The 18,954-nt window shown below is 37.9% G+C and overlaps 1 protein-coding gene across 50 annotated transcripts in view; it reads right to left on the reverse strand.

Moving 5' to 3' along the window:
* Positions 1-3,009: 3,009 nt before the first annotated feature.
* Positions 3,010-18,954, reverse strand: part of RIMS2 (regulating synaptic membrane exocytosis 2) — a 442,383-nt gene continuing 426,438 nt past the window's right edge. For all 50 annotated transcript variants that reach the window (XM_050323983.1, XM_050323815.1, XM_050323785.1 and 47 more), the window contains 5 exons: positions 9,663-9,804; positions 8,265-8,377; positions 7,428-7,529; positions 6,390-6,529; positions 3,010-5,962 (listed from right to left, as the gene is read on the reverse strand). In XM_050323983.1, the coding sequence (XP_050179940.1) occupies positions 5,744-5,962; positions 6,390-6,529; positions 7,428-7,529; positions 8,265-8,377; positions 9,663-9,804 (716 nt within the window). In that variant the 3' untranslated portion in view covers positions 3,010-5,743. The remainder of the gene's footprint in view (positions 5,963-6,389; positions 6,530-7,427; positions 7,530-8,264; positions 8,378-9,662; positions 9,805-18,954) is intronic.

The following is an 18,954-nucleotide window of genomic DNA, read 5'->3' on the forward strand; positions in this document are numbered from 1 at the left end:
ATTCCATTTCCTCATGTCCTATCACTGGTCATCAAAGAGGAGATAAGCACCTTTCCCTCCACTGGCCTCCATGAGAAAGCTTTCGACTGTAATGGTGTCACACCTCATCCTTCTCTTCTCCAAGCTGAACAAGCCAAGTGACCTCAGACACTGCTTGTGAGTCTTGATCTTGAAACAGTCTATCAGTGCCAAACCTTCTCCCACTTCAGTGCGGTATCCTAAACTGCTGTGGTCATGAAGCTAATACATCCAGTGCCACTCACCCATTCTGTCTTCATGCAAACACCAGTTCAGGAATATGCACATTTTGGATGGCCCTTATAAACTGTACTTGGTTGCAGAAACAGTCATAGAGGAAGGCATTTCTGACAAACTTTTCCTTAGTCCTGTGCTCTGCACTCTCTGAAGATCTAGGATGCTCGTTCCTTTCCATGTGACCTCACGTCAAATATATTTTGGGGCACCAATGCCCTGTGGCTTAATTAGTATGGCTGCTTCTCTTTCTCCCTGGGGCTGGGCTGAGAAGTGACCTGACATGGCAGTGTGTTAGATCTGGGAAATTAATTCCCAGCTATTTCTTCCTTCATCAGTCATCAGCCGACTGCTGCCCTCAGACCAGATAATTATACAGGCAGTTCAGATAGGTCTTGCTACTGAAGGACCATGGAATCCTTGTTCTTATTTCTGACTTGTAAGGCTGGATCCACTTCTCCTAAGAACAGCTACCGTGAAGTTGGACATTCAGCACAACCCAGTCATCACTTTCTGCTTTTGTGGCCAACAGAGAGAGAGAGGGAGAGAATCTGATCTCCCTAGCATGACTCATCCCATCCTAAACAAGAATCTAAAATAGGCAGGTAGTAAGTCAATAATCCCAGAAGTTTATTTGTCTTTGGTATTAGTAGCAAATAACTGCTTTTGGTTTTGTTTTGGATTTTTTTGGCCACATAATGCTAGTTTTCATAAACCTGTCCTAAAGGTGAACCATTCTTTACTGGGCAAATGTGCATCTTTCTTGCATTGCTGCTTTCTCATGGTAAAGGGTTGCTGTAAATACTTATCAAGGAAGGGACAGAGAGGGTAGTCACAGTTGGAAGACGGTTACAAGGTCTACAGCTCTGGTGTCGGCTCTTTGCTGCTTGGGTGTCAGGGAGGTGAGAATTGCACAGAGGGATGAGTTAAGGAAATAAGTATGAACTGTTCTAGACTCCCTCACAGCATTATCTAACTTTGTGAGGAAGCTCCATTGAAAATGAAATCTATTGCTTTGTTAACTTTTATGCTATAATTAACTTCTCTATAAAACTTCTCTATAAAAACTGTTAAGTTTTAATTAATTACAGAACTGTGAACAGCTATTTGATAGTAGAGAAAAACTATGAGAATCCAGTGGTGTGCTGGTTAGGATATATTGGCCCCAAGCTCACCCTCATCGTGGCAGGAGCATCCTGCTATTTAAGCCTTAAAGACCTGAAGTAAAGAAATGAAAGCAGAAAAGCCCCACAATTAGGGAGATGTGGTATTTTACTGCATTTTTTATTGGCATAAATACTTCCCAGAATAACAGCATGAATCAGTCATCTGAGCCAACATTTAGTAGTCATGAGTAAAGCAGAACTGTTAATATTAAAATGAACTAAACTTGTTTGGTTTGAAATTAAGTCGAGGTAGACAAGAAGAAATTGGTGAGGGGAAACAGCAATTAGTCTTGAGAAACTGCCTCAGAGAAGAACAGGACCCTTTACAAAAGTATGTTGTGGCTTTTTTTTTGGCCTGGACAGCTGTATCAGCACACCTTTTCAAGTATTCTCTGAGTGTAATTGTGTATATTTCTAAAGACTGGCAAAGGCAGACCAGGTCTCATGTTCAGCTATAGGAGGAGGTGGGTTTGCTGCCCTGCTGCCCACCCCACCACAGGGCTGGAGGTGATGCACTCCAGGGCACAGGGCAGCCTCACCTGCCCTTGCAGCTCAGCTCCTACACAAGTACCTGCCAGCCCTGGCACCCTTGCAAGAGCAATGCCAGTGATAGCAGAAGAGGGACCTGCTGGGATACAAGCGGCTTAACACACCAGAAACCTGAGTCTGTTCCCCCAGCACCACACTTTCAGATGCAGTACAACAAATGGAGTTCCCACCACTGCTCGGCCCAAAATACACTTGCTTGCTTTTTTGGTGTTTTTGTCTCATGACAGTACTGCAGTGCTTCGTTTGCCTCATATCTGTAATCAAATACACGCATTTTGCTGTGCAAACTGCTAGGTAGCCTCTCACTCTTCAGTAAATTTCCAAGGCACAGGTATTTGACCTCATGAAGTGCTCGTGTTTTACCCAGTCACCACTGCCTATGCTGATGCTGCCTCTGAGGGGTCAGGCAGAGATAAAAGTCTTCACTCCCCCCGCTGTCACCACCCACCCCTGGCATAGCTGTAGAGGTGTTGGACCACTGCCTGCTTCCTGATGCAGAGGCTGCACAAGCCCCTGCAGCCACCACTGTCAGATGGGCACTCTGTCCTCATTTGTACCCTGCTCACGAAAAAAGAAGGCAGCTAATATTAGGTGGTATCTAGGGATAGGGTGGAAGCCTGCAAATGGATACGCTGGAAGTCTTAACTGGATGGTGCAGCCACTCCACAACAGATGGTGGAAGCACTTCAGAGTCTCAGCACATTTAGCATCCTGGTTATATCGGAGTTGGAGCATGTCCTCACAGCCAGGGTTGGCAGCTTGGGGCCAGCTCCATCCCAGGAGCTGCACTTTTTCAGCATGTCAGAGTTGGAAGGTGGCCGGAGCACAGAGCCTGATGCCTGGCTGGGGGCAGGCAGACCCGGCCTCTCACTGCTCCCCAAGCCTGGCAGTGATCGTGGCATCTTAAAAATGGCATTTCATCTGCAGCCCCGTTCAGAGAAGAAAAGCCTGCTTGTTCTTCAGCTGCATGAGCTGCTTGCCACCAGCTCCACTGAAGGATGCTGCCCACTTCGGAGAAAAGCAACAAAGCGCTGCACGCAAATTCTGTAAAGAAAATGTTTTATTTAAAGTGTTAAATACCATCACCAGAATGAGTTTGATTTACATTAGTTGGTGTTCATGACAGGCCTAATCTGCCCTTTTTTTTTTTTCTTTTTCCCCCAACTGTAATTCCTTTTAACTTTTTAAAACGTACTATGTACAAGACAGCAGTGATCACTGGAATAGTGCTATTTACATGAATAAACCATAATTAGAGTTGCAGACGTGTGAAAATTAAAAAAAATACATTAATTTTTTTTTAAAATAAATACTGCATAATGTATGTACAAACCTTCCATGTGTCATCTCCTTGATTTTAAAATTTGAAGTAATTTATATAGGACTATGTATACAAGAATGTGTGAGCACACCTCACAGTGTCAGGAAAATGGTTATGTTATTTTTGTTTATATCCTAGGGGATATTGTAGACTGCATGTTAGTAGTATTTATTTGCTGCTGGTAGACAGATGTCTAAATTATTTCAATAAATATAATTTTACCAGTCTGTCTATTAACTTAACAATAATCCATTATATAAACTCTGCAGACAAGACACAATCTCGATTTCTATGATATTGCACAAAGTAAAAGGCATTATAAGTGATACTGTTATTACCTTTGCCCTCTTACGAGGCATCTACAATTTTTTAATGGGAAACTTCAGTAGATTTTTCAAATAAAATCAGAATAATTCTGTGTGGCCTTAAAGGTAAATGCAATATATACTTCAAAATTTATTGCAAGGTTTCAATAATAAACCTTAAGTAGGTATTAAAGGCATACAAAAACCCAGAAAGAAAAAAAAGGATATTTGTTATTAAATGTTAGCCAGTTACATTCCCTTTAAACAACATAATTTAATGAGAAGCTTGAACTTGCAGCACCACCCAATGGTAGTTACTGTATGCTACAAAAAACAGGTTTTTGAAGATGCATTAACTGCAGCGAGGTTCTGGTAATGGTGTCAAATAGCTGTCAGAGTGGTACTGATAAGCTTTCTTTAAGGCTATTTTACAAACCAAAGACTGTTATTTTCCAGACTGATATTACCTAATTATGTCTTTTGCAATGCAAATGTAATTTATGAAAATTGAACTTTACAGCAGAAGAACTGTCTGAATTAGTAACCTTTGTTGCTTTTGTAATCTCAAAAACGTAGCAATCAATTTAGTTTAGTGCAAATAAAAGTGCTTAAATTTATTTCCTAAAAATCAACCAGGTACTTAATTTTTTCTCTTTCCAAAAACCTTCAAGAAATGATAGTTCAGTCTTTGAATGAAAGATGCTGGTGCTGAAAACAAATTTATTGAAGACATCTTACAATGGCCACATGATTCCAGTATTTTGCTGTAGAATTCAATTTGAAGGTGAGAAAAAAATGAAAATAAGTTACCATGCACTGTACAATAAATTGCAAAAAGTTCAAATATCTTCTTTATCAAATACATGCTGAATTACATTAATGTACTCCCAAGCCATGTTGCAAAATCCTTTTCAACATGCTTGAAAAAAAGTAAGTTCTTAAACAATATTTTTCTCAAATAATTCAGAAATGCAGAACAATCTGCAACCCTGAACCAAATATGGGGCATAAGAGAGTAATAAGTCAAAAGGTAGCCATTTTAGAATATGCTGATCATCCTGGGAGGTAGAGGGGAAAAAGAGCAAAAGGAAGAAGGGAGACTGGGAGGAGAGATAGAGAAAGGAGGAGGTAAAAGAAGTGTACAATTTGCACATTATGTTGAACTTTACAAGGCTTGTACCTTTTACATTTAAATAAATTTAATATATTACACTTATTTCTTGTCACATAAACAGAATTTTAAATATTTGCTAGAAATTATTTTTTATTTTTAATATAAGTCTGCAAAAATACAGACCATGACTGGTTTAAAGAATGATAAACGTGGTGTGTCTTTGTATCACCCTGTTGCATTCTCTTTCCTTTAAAACCATGCACTAGTGAAATTTATTTTTAAAAATAATATAAACTGTTGAAAATGGCTGATTTATTCTTTTTTTTTTTTTGCAAGTTGCAGCCCCAAGAAAATAATTTAAGTGTTCAGCTAAATCTCTGTCCATGCAAAAAAGTTTCTTAATTTCATACAGTACAGTATATCCACAGAATTTTATTTTTCAGAGAGTCCATCATGTCTGGGATTTCACTGTGTGAACAGCTGGAGGTATGAAGCCCGCCACTGTAAGTCTTGAACCTTTTCAATGTGAAGATTTTTCAGATCTCAAGCAACTGCTGCAAGTGCCAGTTGACTTTTCCAGCATCCTTACATTCTTCTTTTCTTCCAGGGTCTGTTATTCCACTGACTTGTAACGTGGCTTCATGGGAGGGTAACTCCATTTCTGTGGCATAACCAAGCTTTAGGAGGGGAGGGCAGATAAATAAAGAAACGGGAGCAACAAAACAGATATGCTATTGAAAAGGACTTTTGTTGCATGAAACAGATTGATTCTTTTAGTTTAGTCCATGGCTTCAGATTGGACCAAAACTGAGTCCCTGAACTCCAAACCTATCAGTTCTTCATGATTTCAGTCCATCACCTGAGGGCCTTCTGTAGGGCACAATGTGTGCAACTTCCTTGAGAACACAGGATCGCGTTGCAGCCCTAGAAACAGGCTCAGAAGACACAACATTAAGCATGCAGTGTTACCAGGGTTTGCGACCTGTAATTTTATTTTTTTGTAACGCTGGTTGCTATGACAACAGTTTCACAGCTGCTATGAGCGAGAATAAGAAGGTCCTGTTGAACTTTCAAGAGATGATTGGGAAGCTCTTCTAGTGAGAGGAGCTAAAGTTGGGTCTACTAGGGAAGAAGGAGGAAAAAGTTTGAACCACCCAATCACCATGTTGGACAGGTCCAGTTCATCTAAAAGTATCTGTGCCACTCCCATAAAGGATTTGTGATCCATACGTCCATAGTCTCCCCAAACAATTATCTGTTGGGAAAAGAAAGGAGAAAATAGAAAGATTTCAGCAAAAATTATGAAAGCTTCTATCTGATTTGTCAAATGTCTCTGCTTATTTAATTACAGTAAGGAATGAAATATCTGACTGTTAACATAGTTTAGTTCTTTGCATACTAATTCATGATGAAGACACAGAAATTATTTGGGCAGTAATAGAGCAGTTATCCAGAGAAAACTGAGTGAGAGGAGCCCATACATAAAGCAGAAAAAAAATAATCTGCAGCTCAGTACTTTCTACTTGCAAAAACAGTTATTACTGTTGTATTTATCTGCTCAACAAATATTTTATTTATCAGAGTTTATTGCCAAAATAGGCATGAAAGGAAGTTTGAAACTTATTCAGTGAAAACTGTACAGGTGACATTTTCAGGTTCAGATGAATGTTGATGCATATTACCTGTAAAACTTTCCCTTGGGGACTTTCTTCAAATGATAGAAGTTGCTGATAAAGTGGTTCCAGAGTTTTTCTTGCTACCTTTGTCTTCTTTTTGGCTATGCAGACTCCATTTTCTAATAGATACACCTTTACGTATGGTGCTTTTAAGAAAGAACATAAAGAACAGTAAGTAAAGAAGTCCAGATTTTTGCATAACAGATGCCCCTTCTATTATCATATAAAAATTTGCCTTTTAATGGATACATAACTTATATGAACAAATCTCCACAAGCAATATTAATAATTATTCCCAGGCAAAGCATCTATGCATTTTCTTTACTCTTCTCCCTGGTATATTTTTTCTTAATTTCTTTTTATATGTCTCTTTTGCCATGAAACAATTCAGATTTTGACCTGAAAAAATCAGGTATTCCTATATATAGTGTCCCTATACTGTACAAAATGCAAAATAGGCCTATTAAGTAAATGAGGGACTTGCAATGACTTTGGTGAGATTTGAATCAATGCTCCAAATTGTTAATAATTTAAAATTATCTACAAGGTGAAAATCAGTGCAGAAAAGACTGACACAATTTCTATTTTGGCAGAAGAGCTTGCTAAAAATACCATTTTATTGTCCTTTTCACATAGTGTTATAGGACGTCGGATTATAAAATAAGGAGTAAGTATCAAATACTGGTCTACTTTTTGAGTAGGTACCTATTCCATATTCCCTCTTCATTTCTAAGATTCCTACATAAAATTTTCAGTATATACCTTTCCCTCTACCCAATAATAAAGGATGCATTTGCTATTGCTGAAATACTTTTGTGTCTTATGGTAGCCTGATTTTTAATTTCCTCCTGAAGTAGGGTTGATTTTTTGTATATCATTTCAATATGTTATGCATTTCAGTGTATAACATTGTGATTTACTGAGGGGTGAATTTTATATCAGTTAGAATCATAGAATGTACTGAGTTAGAAGGGACCCATCAAGATCAACAAGTCCAACTCCTGGCCCTGCACTAAGATTGTTGCTAAGATTTTTCTTCCTCACCTGGCAGTGTCTTTGAACCTGGTTTTACAACAAGGCCACGGGCTCGGATTATTTCTACTTCCAGTTGTCCTTTCTTGTCCATCATTCCCACCTGAATATCTCCTAGATAACAAAAAGAAATCCTGGCACTATAATTCAGAAATACTTAAATATATGAAATGTCATGAGAATTTCTAGGATGAACATGTGGTGACTTGTATCATCTGCTTTCCATCAGAGAGTATGATCTGGATTTTAACACTACTAGATAATTTAATATTTACCCTCTTCACTGCTGTTTATGTTAGTAAACTACTAAAAAACCCTGCAGTAACATCTTGACTCCTATTTCCCATGCCCCTATTACTTCAAATTAATTTCCCTTTCTTGTCTTAAGAATTTCATATTCAAAAAAGGCAGGAAGGGAATTAGTATAAAGCAGCTCTGTAAAGCTGCTTGAAATCTCTTCACCATGCCTCTAGTTTAAGATACATATGAAAAGATAACCTGTAAATATTTAAAAGTCTGTAAGCACAATAATAACAAACACTATGAACCTAAATTACCATTTTTATACAACATTATCAAAGTGATTCAGAGAAAGGACTGGTCTCAGTAGTCCCATTTTAAGGATGCAAAACTGAAGAAGAAGGGATAAAAGACTGATTTTTTTCAAAGTGCCTCACTACTTTAGAATGTCTTGTTAAGCATCCATGATTACTTTGGCTGTGGTTATAGCTTACTGAATTGTTCAAAACCACATGGGAAATCCATATTTAAAGGGAATCTAGATAAATTCTAAGTTCTAATTACCAGACCAAATAGAATATATCATATCCATAGGACATAAACTCTTACCCATTGATGGTGTTGCCAAAGTCTGTCGTCCTACAAGCTGGGCAGGACCAAGTCCATCCAGAAAATCACTGAACTGGCTGTCTGCAGCCAACCTCACACCAGGGAAAATCAAACTAGAAATAATATTAAAAACAAAACAAAACAAAAAACCACTTGAAATGTTCTTTTTTAGTTTTTGTTTTCTAGATATTTTGCACTTAGTGTTCCTGCTCACAAGGAACTTGCAAAACAATTACTGTAATTTTCAAAATTTCAGTGTTCAACAAACACCAATTCAGCCTCCACCATATATACATATATGTAGCAAAAGCACTAATCCTCAACACTTTCCCCATTAGTATTTTTCCATCATGCTCTCTTTCTCCAATATATTAAAGACCACTGTAATTGTTGCAGCATTCGTTTGAGACCAGTTCAGTAAGAGATTAATGCACATTCTTACCACTGCTTTAGTTACATGAAGGTAAAATTGCTCACATTTCTCAGTCACTGTGAACTCAATGGCTGAATATCAAACGCACACAGTGAAATGATGACATTAGACAGAATACTGATTGATGACATTAGACAGAATACTGATTGCTATTTTTAAAATCACCTTTTAAAATCAGTATTCATTCTATACATTTTGCTAAAAATGTCCTTGAGAATGCCATCTATTCAATAATGGAACTGAAATCCATTGTGGCAAATGATCAAAGTAACTTAAAATTCAAATTCTTACCATAAATTATCTGTGACCCATTACAAAGCAACAAGAACTAATGAGATTTGTAATGACCAACCACAAAGAAACGTCTATCTCAAGTGCATATAGTGCATCAACCTGGACATGTAAGATACATTGTGCAGCACAGATGAATCACCAGTGCTGTGAATACCACTAATAAATCAACCCATAATAAGACTCTTCTGGGCAATACCACTCATAAGTCTTTAACTTGGGCTCTTATGAAAAGCATGATACATGACAGACTCATTCTTCTGCCTAGCTAATTTCTTCAGGATTAAAGTAGCAGAATCTTTGAAAAACTCTAGAGCCCAGTGAATGACACCTGGAAATGTTCCAGAAATACTTTGTTCTGCAAAGCACTGACATATGCAAGGAGTTTTTGGAAGAGAACTTGTCCTTGTCTGTGTTTTACCTGGTGTGCTGCACCTGTTTCCCTCTCCTGACACACCTCATGTTGATGCTGTGACCCTCCAGGAGCCTTTCTTATGGCACAACAATGGGAGACTCTTTCCGTCACAGTGGAAGACTTAGGTTTGGTCCATCAACGACACTAGCTTGTGAAGGGAATTCTGACTAAATAGGACCTACACTGTTCACTGTGCTTCTCTCTAACTACCAGTATCATGCAGAAACACCAGGAAACCAGAGTTATAACTGCCACTTACTTTCCCTCAGAGCTGTAGCTGTTCATGCTTCCATCCGTCGATTCCCGGCTAGCCTGACGAGTCATCCAGTTCCTCATCTCCACGGCCAGCCCTGTCTCAGTGCTCCTCTGGACGGTGCTCCGCAGCTTCTTGCCCCCTGCTTCTGTGGAAACAAAAGAGAAGCCCCCATCACACTGTGCTGCCACAGCTGGGCAGCCCTGCCAGCAGCACACCACCACTCCACGTGGCAGGATAACGCAGAGACAGAAATTAACAACCTGTATCAAAACTTCCATTTAAAAATTAACAAGTTTTTAATCATAGTCAAGCAGTATCGTAAATCTCTTTTACAGGACCTTAGTTCTGTCACTGCCTGCTTTTCAAGGTCAGGCAGCATATACACAAAGCAAGGCTGCCCACGGAGGTAACCAGATTTAAACAATTCATAGTCTAGCATGTTTAAAATATATCTTCTTTGGGTGAATAAATCCCTCTTAGGAATTTAATTAAAATGTTACCATGATGTCAAAACCTGCAGATAAATGTTGTAATTCAGATGAATTATTTTATTTAAAAACATTCGGTCGTTATCTGCTAAATCAAGTTACAGACATCCATTACTGAGGATAGTAAACCACAAATATAGAACCCTTCCCATGCTTTCTTCTCTATTCACTAGCTACCGTACATTTATATTTCAAATATACAGCATTGGGTATTATGCACAATATGCACAATATATGCACTTTATCACCACCTCCAAGAATAACGTTTTTTCTATCTGCTTGCATAGTTTAATTTTATTTGTAAAAACAGTAACATAACAGACATCTGAGTATCAGACACAGAAAAAAATACTCAAACAATATAGTAGCATTTTTAGTGTAGGAATTTTGATCAAGACCTCAGCTGGAAGATATACTGAATGCAACAAACACACACAAAAAAGAAATGAGTAGGAATGAAGCTTCAGTTTTTCTTTTATGAATAAGACAGTCACTCCATGTCATTTCTGTTTTTAAATGCTGTTCCCTGTAATCGAGCAAGTAATTCTGCATACCTTTTCTATCTGTTTTATACACCTTTGAGTTCAGCACAGTGATGTGTGATATACAGATAATATTATAAAAGATCAAGAACTCTAAATGTAAGCTACACCAAATAATAACAGAATTCTTAAATATTGATACAATGAGGGTTGAGTAATATCCAATATCCTTGGATATCTAGGGACTCAACTTCTTTCTGCAGTTGTTTGTGGCATCTGCTACCCTTTACACCTTTGCTGGCTCATCATATACCAGAGGTCAGAAGAATTTCTGGACCTTTGTGGTCAGTGAAACTCTAGGGATTTGAAAACGGAAATGAGCAAAGGGAGGAGATTGTCCTCCCTTTGGAGAACAGGACTCTCACACCCCATGGAGAATATGTGAATACAGGGACTGACTTAGAATAAGAGGACCTACACCCTCAGAGAATGGAATAGAGACATCAATTTCAACATGTGCATTCAGTGTCACTGTCCTACAGGCTGCAACAGGGGTTGAAGTCTCTCAGGCCCCTTAGTCAGGAGGAATATTAGGTCAAATAAAGAACATGGGAAATTAAGTGAAGTGGGAACTAGACACCAAAAATACCTTGAAAACCACTGGCTCCTTGTCAAGGAAGATTAATAACTCTGCAATATTTAACAGCAGTGAGACATTTCTTTAGCAATATCATGAGTGGTTCAAATCATGCTGGTTATTACAAGCCTTCTACATACTCCTTAAGACCATAACTTTTAATCAGTCTCTAAATATAACAGAAGTAGTAATTCTCCTCTAGAACTTCAGCTGCCCATGTGAATGCAGTACCCAACAGAATGAAAAAAAAATTTGCTACTAATCAAAACTATTTCTCAAAATGCCAATCAACACCTGATACAATAAATACAAATAAAAAAGACACCAGGCTAACATGACATATGAAAAATGAAGGGCAGAAATCAACACTTTCATTTCTATTGGTTGTACTGTTCCAAGTACCTGATGTTTTATTATTTATATTCAACTGATGAAAGCTGGCAGCTGACTTCCAACATTGGTCCAGAGTTGTTCTAAAATACAAGCACTCATTTCAAAGAAATATTCCCACAAAACTGCCAGAAAAAGATTATCTACAATGTACCTGTAGAAAAGGTACACTGTATCATAGTTACACAGGAAAGGCACACAACTCCTGAAGCCCCATGCTTGTTATTGTATTGTTACAGGATATTACTCTCTTGTTCCAAAGAGCTCTTTTGATCTGTAAATATTCATTTTTATGCAAATTTAACAGAACATCTACATCTTGCATGATTCTCCAATGTCTTCAATATCATATCTTTCAAAGATTTAGGGGTTTGGGCAATATATATGTTTGGTTATGTGATACGTGAAGGAGTATATAGTAACTTTTATTAATTTATAAGGCAGATTTTTTTACTCTGAATTAGAATTGCAAGTCTGTATGCCTTCACTCTAGAAGAAAATTCACGGAATAAAAAATCGACACATTCATTGCACATCCATTTACTGAGAAATCAAGGGAGAACCAGCATAACTGTCATTCAAGTCTTCATAGAAGCACATGTGTATCTGTTCACAGCATCCCTCTAAAACTTATTTTTAAGTAGTTTTACTTTCCCACATTGATTTTAATTGAAGTAAGTGCTCTGGTTCACGTGACCACAGGCACACAGCTGATAAGATACAACTTTGATATAGCATGAAGTTAGGAACGTGTAATATATCCAACTTTTGTATGAGTGCGAGTGGTAAATAGTAGCCATTTTGACCTTAATACTGAATTTAAGGAGGGCTGAAAGGAAGTGATGTGAATAACTATTTCCCAGTTTTCAACAGAAACAGTCAGCGCTCTCTGATGGCCTCCAAAGATCCAACCTTTCATCAATAAGGCTCTTAATCATGATTTTGATGCTTCTTGAAATAAAAATTGAAGATTTCAACAGCAAAATAGCAAATTGGAATAGAAGTATAGAAGAAGACTCAGATCACAGGCATGACTCCTGAGCCACTGCTTGAGAGTTGAATATTTGTTCAGATGAAGCTTGGCTAAACAATAATACACATGAGAAATACTCCCACTTGATTGCCCACAATACTAGCAATACACTTATCCCTGGAAAAATGTTAATAAATCAAAAATAATCCTACAATTTCTCAAACAATTTAAATTCAAAGACAGTATTTGTAACATCCATAATTCGTGTTTCATAAATTCAGCATTCAAATATTTAAAATGTTGCAAGTAGCAATGAAAATGTGAAGGATTTATTCAACTCAAAGAAATACCCTGTGGTGTCATACTTCCAAACTAGTAGAACATCTAGTTGGAGATCTCATCACTCCACTAAATCCAAACCGGTTTCCCTCATTTCTGCCTGGAAATTGAAACCTCTCTTGTGTTAATTCAACTACTCATGTGGCTGCATTCTGTACTGGACCCAGACCAAAAGGAACAAACTAACAATATGAATTAAAGTTTTTCATTTAGGACAGATAATAAAAAAAAAGTGAAAACAAGCATACAGCCGAATGAACCCAACTGAAGTAATGTTAATCTCTAGCTAGATAAATAATTTGGGAATGCATCTCACATGAACACAGAAATAAACATGTAATTGGTGTCACTGTAGAAGTGGGGGTTTTATAATCCTGAAGTATATATATATATATATATACACACTCATGTTATGTATGCTGTTTTAATCTTACCAAATAAAAGGACAGGGAAACAAGAGAATTTAGAAGTGTACTTTATTGTTAAATATTTTGCTGACCACCTACACTGAAAATCATTTTACTCACAATTTCCTAAATTCTAATAAAGAAAATTGAAAATGTTCTCCAAATTAGTATAAGCTAATTGCCCCAACAAGAAGAAATTTCTCTCAAGTCCCCATCACAAAATATGGAATACATTATCTGCAAAACACCAGTTCAGATTCTAGCAGCCATATTGTAAGGAGTGGAATAAATTACCAGAAATAATTGCTTTGGTATTTATGAAAGCACATTCATTCTTATGGTTAATCACACTGGTAATTTAACTAATATGGTTACTGCAAATAGACTCCACAGGCCATATTTTCTAAATTACATGCAGAATTATTTGTTCCCACAACTTGGAGTGCAAATCACTTGCAAATTAGGGATGTAAAACTACTGATATGATCTTCAATAGCAGATGAGGACAAGTCAAAAAATGCAGTGAATGCAACATATTACCTTCCATCATCTGGGATCTAGACAGATGAAATCTGCCTCTCATGGGGAGAGCGGGAGCTCTCAGCTTACTCTAGGCAAGAGCTTCCTACAACTGCTCCCCAGCAGGCACAGAGCCCTGAGAGGACGTGGCTGGCGCAGGCAGAGGCAGGCAGGCTATGCCAGTCCCCAGGTTGTACGTGATCTCTCGGTAGGACTTGTAATAAGTACAGAGCACAGAGTAGCTGTGGCTTCAGAAACACACTCAAGTGCTTGAGGTGGCTGGCTCTTGTCTGCCCTCCCCACCTCAACAAAAAGGCTGCATAAAAACTGCTTCAGTATCTTCATTTGAACTCAGGAGTTCAAATGAAACTGTTCAAATGAAACAAGTCTCTAAAAGAATAAGCTGCCTTAAAGTGACCATTTTTCAAGAGTCAAATTCTTAATATATCTAGTGATGTGCTCTGGGCATGTTAACACCAGCCTAGATAAAATCATCAGAGACAACCTATCAACATTTGAACCTACCAAAGAAAAGGTGGACAGAGTAGGTCTAAATTCCCTTGCAGCTGCTCATTCTGTGGCTGAAACAGCCCAAGTTTTGGCTGCATTGAACAAGGCATTTAGCTCCTTTTGAAATACTGGGAACCACAGCCAAGTTGTTTCTTTCTTTGTGTCACCCACGGACTCCAAGCAGAAGACATGGATTAGGATCTACTAATTTAAGCTGGATTTGGGAAACCCAGAATCCATTGTCACTTCAGTTTGAGCACACTTCATTGATCTCGGAGGCCAATGCTAACAACCAGCTTATGAAGTGTTGTGTTACAGTCCTTCCAATGAAGGTTTTCACAGTGCATGCTGTCAGCATTTATGAAGCCCAAAGAGTATTTGCAGGGATAGGAAGAAACTGTTACCAGGGCTTTCCCTTACTTGTAAGGAAGAAGAGAAAACCTGTGTTCTAGTTCCTGCTTCCATGAATATCTGAACATAAAATACTGAAAAACTGTGACTAGGATGGATATGGCCTGTCTAGATAGGCCCAAAGCAGAGCTGCCTTCAGTAAGGGAGTAGCCACGCTTGGAAAGTGTGAGTCTGGGCTTACAGCCTCAGTTTGCACTACACACTTCTAAATTTCTTGGGAGGCCTCACTAGTTTTTCATTTTCAGTCAAGAAATCCTTCTTCACTCTTTTGTCCCATTCTTTCCTCTGGACATAATGGAAGCATGGTTAATTAAGATTAGGGTTAATTAAGATAGCACCTAAATAAAGAGAGAACTGAATGAAATAAAGTGCAAAACTGTTGCCTGAACTTCTGGTCAAAGGCTGGTATAGAAGCTTTGGCATCCCTATTATTGATGAATTTCCACAGAGGCAGCCATCACTAATCTCAGTTGTTCCTGGCCAGATTGCACCATCCTTTGTCTGGATTCCATTTCCCTGTCATGGTAGGGCTGGTCATATGTTTAGTCTGGAAAAGATCCCCATGGCTTGCTGTGGTCATGTGATTTGAAGTCAGTTTACCACACACAGCTTCCAAGTAATGCTTGGAAGGCAGGCACCTGCTTCTTATGTTGTGTTTAAAGCTGTATCCTGCCACTTTATTTTCACTCCTGTTCTGATGTCCATCCTCCAATCTTAACTGATCCTGCAGCAAACTGTTAAAAGCATCAGACAACAGAAACTTCTTTTGCCTGCATGGGGCATCCATCAGTTTAGGCACTTCAACACTTACGGTCCCAAAAAGGTTTTGAAACATTTTTACAAGATTGAAGTGTTAACAAAGAGCTGTATTTCTAAATTCACAGTAACTACTTAATGGTTCGTAAATTCTAGTATCACTGGTGTTATTATTCAGAATCACACGCTACATATAAAAAAGACAAATAGCCATCTTGTACACCCTAGGGCTTGTTTTCAATATCTATGCTAAGAAACACTCCTGGAAACCCCAATTAAGTAGATACAGAACCACAGCACCGAGCATTCCCTTGACCAAGAATTTACCCATGATAACAGACCAGACAATGGACTGGGAGCCATCCCAGGGAATCAAAACTAAATAGCCGCAGCTGTAAGGAAAAGAGGTGTTAGTCCTGCTGTGATTTCCACTTCTTGTTTGGTTACCTGGCTCTGACTAGCTAACAACAAACAGGCTATGAAGGTCTGCTTAGATCCTTTGTTTTAAAGATGATGATTACAGATCTTGATTATAATACACACTAAGAAAATAAACTATTTTTTTAATTTTAGTCAACTATTTGGCCCAAGAGAGATCAGGACATCTCTACTACATTTATGCTATTTTTTCAAATTTATGACTGCAGGGCCAAGAAGGAATGTTGTCTTCAAGTTTGTGTAGGATATATTTGCAAGTCAACTGTTATACTGAGATTTACTGAGTTAATAAACTACCCTTTGACTAGACAGTCCAACTAGAGATCCACAAAGGTTTGAATCTAACTTGGAAAAAATACCATTCCACATTAAATGTTTCAAATATGGGATCATAAAAATGCTTAGTTCTGATGCAACATAAAACCAGCAGACATCAAATGAAGAATGAATATGCTATCCTAATGACTTTTATTTAGAAATGTACAACACCTGACAGAGATATGCAGATCAGCAATAGAACTGCACAGCCACTCAGGCCTTTGCAGCACTACTGCAGAAGTCTCTGTTTCTGTTACTGAGAAAGCCATCAGTTTTCGAGGTGTAGTCAGAGGATGAACCCTACAAAAGCCTTGTACAACTACTGTAGAACTGAACACAGAGATACAGCAATGAAGAAGCACGTGGCTTTGCAGCCCACAGCTGTATGTCCCATGTGGCAAGTGACCTGAATGAACAGTTCTTCAGGAATCCTCATTTAGAGCAGCTATGATCTCCATGCAGATAAATGTTTTTATCATTCAAATATAACAGGTCTGACTCTATGAATACTTTGTGCATGTGTCAAAACAGAATATATATTATATCCACTTTGTACATCCTGTACAACAATCTCTATAACTACAAAAAGTGCATAGCAGTGGGAAATCAGTCTCATCCCAAAGCTATTAAAATCCTGAAAAATAGAGCAAGCAATTTTGTGGAATTACATTCTAATTTTGTATACCATTTATATATGGAATAACTAAATAGGTGCACACCTTCATCACAAGAAATCTTTACATCCAGTCTTTGATTTTGCCAATGACAAAGGATGATCCTACTAAGTAAATAGAAACCATTTCTGCAGTTTTGAGAGCTAATGTTTTTATGTTTAAGTGTACCTTCAATTTTCTGGATGTATATCATTCTTATGCATTAAATAATAACCATTACTCCATGCAGCACCAAGTGCAGATTAAAACTGCTTAGACGGCAAAGAGTATATATATATTGAGGACCTTAGAACTGCTTTTTTATTTTTGTATTATATATGAAGTGAGAGATAATTTCTAAATATGTAATAATGACAGTAACACTATTCTTCAACCCAACTTTGATTCTTTTTAGTATAGCAAGGGTTATTACATATGCTATCAGACAGATCTGAGCAGCATTGTTGAATGATGTAGCAAGTGTGTTGAAACAATTCAATAGCCTCTATTAGGGCTTAATGAGATAGATGGTGCCAAGGAGTTGGATGGCTACTGAGATTATACAAATTAGAAACACTCTTCCTCCTTTGCTTTGTCTAAGATGAGTAATGATCCTACGCAAATATAATTATTTAAATAACCACAGTTCACAAAAAACTGAGCAAATTTCACACCATAATGACCCACTTTCAAACTACTGCTGTTAAACATTTACCTCTCCAATGACAATGACAACACAGCATGTTGCTGCTCTGACTACACTTGACCTTGACATTGAAAAATTATAATTACAGTGTGTAGATATAAATGAAACAAGGGTTTTTCACTTTTATGTACGTACCACCAGAGATGCAACTTGTAGCTTCACTACTTGAGTTATCTGTAAGCTATTCAGATACATGTATGTACAGTGTAACTAGAAGCTCAGAACAGAAATATAACTGTAAGAGAAATACAGCTTTAAAACTCCACTGGGCATTTCTATCATAAGTCAGGTTGAAGTATGTTGTACTTTGAATGTTAATCCTTCTGCAGTTTCTTCTACTTTTCTGTTAACTTTCCAGAGGTTTCCCAGAATACATGTGATTTTTTTTTTGTCACACTACTTTGCCAGCAACAGTATAGTTTTTTCTATGCTTATTTTTTAAAAGGTCTCACCCATCTTGGCATCCACAGCTACTTCTTTAGTATAGTACCTGAGTATAAAAACTGGTAAAAACATTTGCAACTGTAAGGAAAGATGAAAATTGCTGGAAATGCCTGCTGTACTGCCTCCACCCTGAAACTCAGCCTGTGGAGCTGCAGAAGTGGGAGAGACCCAGCCCCACCACCCTGAAGAAAAGGTTGACTCAGCTCAGCCCCTGAGCTGTGCCCTAACAGCAAACAGAAAAAATTATCAACTGTAAACTTAAATATCATGCAGACTCTGTATGGAATGATTACTATTGCATATTCAGACTGGTTTTTATCATCTAAGATGAGCCACTCCACTGTTGCATGAGATGTGCAGTAGATGACCTCTGGTGTGTTAGCATCTATCAAACCAAGATCTTTAAAGCTTCATCTTTTATAGTTGATAACCTGTCACAGGGCACTATACCCTTCTTTCATATTCCTCCTTGGCTCTGCCTACGAACATTCCACATAAACAAGGTCATCTTTACCACCAAGGCCAAAAAGTAGGCCAGTTCCCCCAAGAAGATGTAGTTATTCTTATTTTCTTCATTGCCTGATACTCTTATATTACTTTATTCTTTTTAAGATGATAATTTTAAAGCATAACTACTTCATGTGCAGAATTCTCTTCACTTCAATAATTACTTGCTAATGAATTGATTGTTACTACTTCCCCCATTTTCTATTTCTGGTCAAATTATTGTCTGCTTGTTATTGTCTACTGGGACCTCCAGAGGGACAGTGTGATCTGGCGGTCTAACCACAGGAACAGAATCCAGGAACTGCCGAGCTTTATTC

Source organism: Myiozetetes cayanensis, unplaced genomic scaffold, assembly GCF_022539395.1.
Source record: "Myiozetetes cayanensis isolate MyiCay16 unplaced genomic scaffold, myiCay2020 scf1, whole genome shotgun sequence".
NCBI classification, from domain to species: Eukaryota; Metazoa; Chordata; class Aves; order Passeriformes; family Tyrannidae; genus Myiozetetes; species Myiozetetes cayanensis.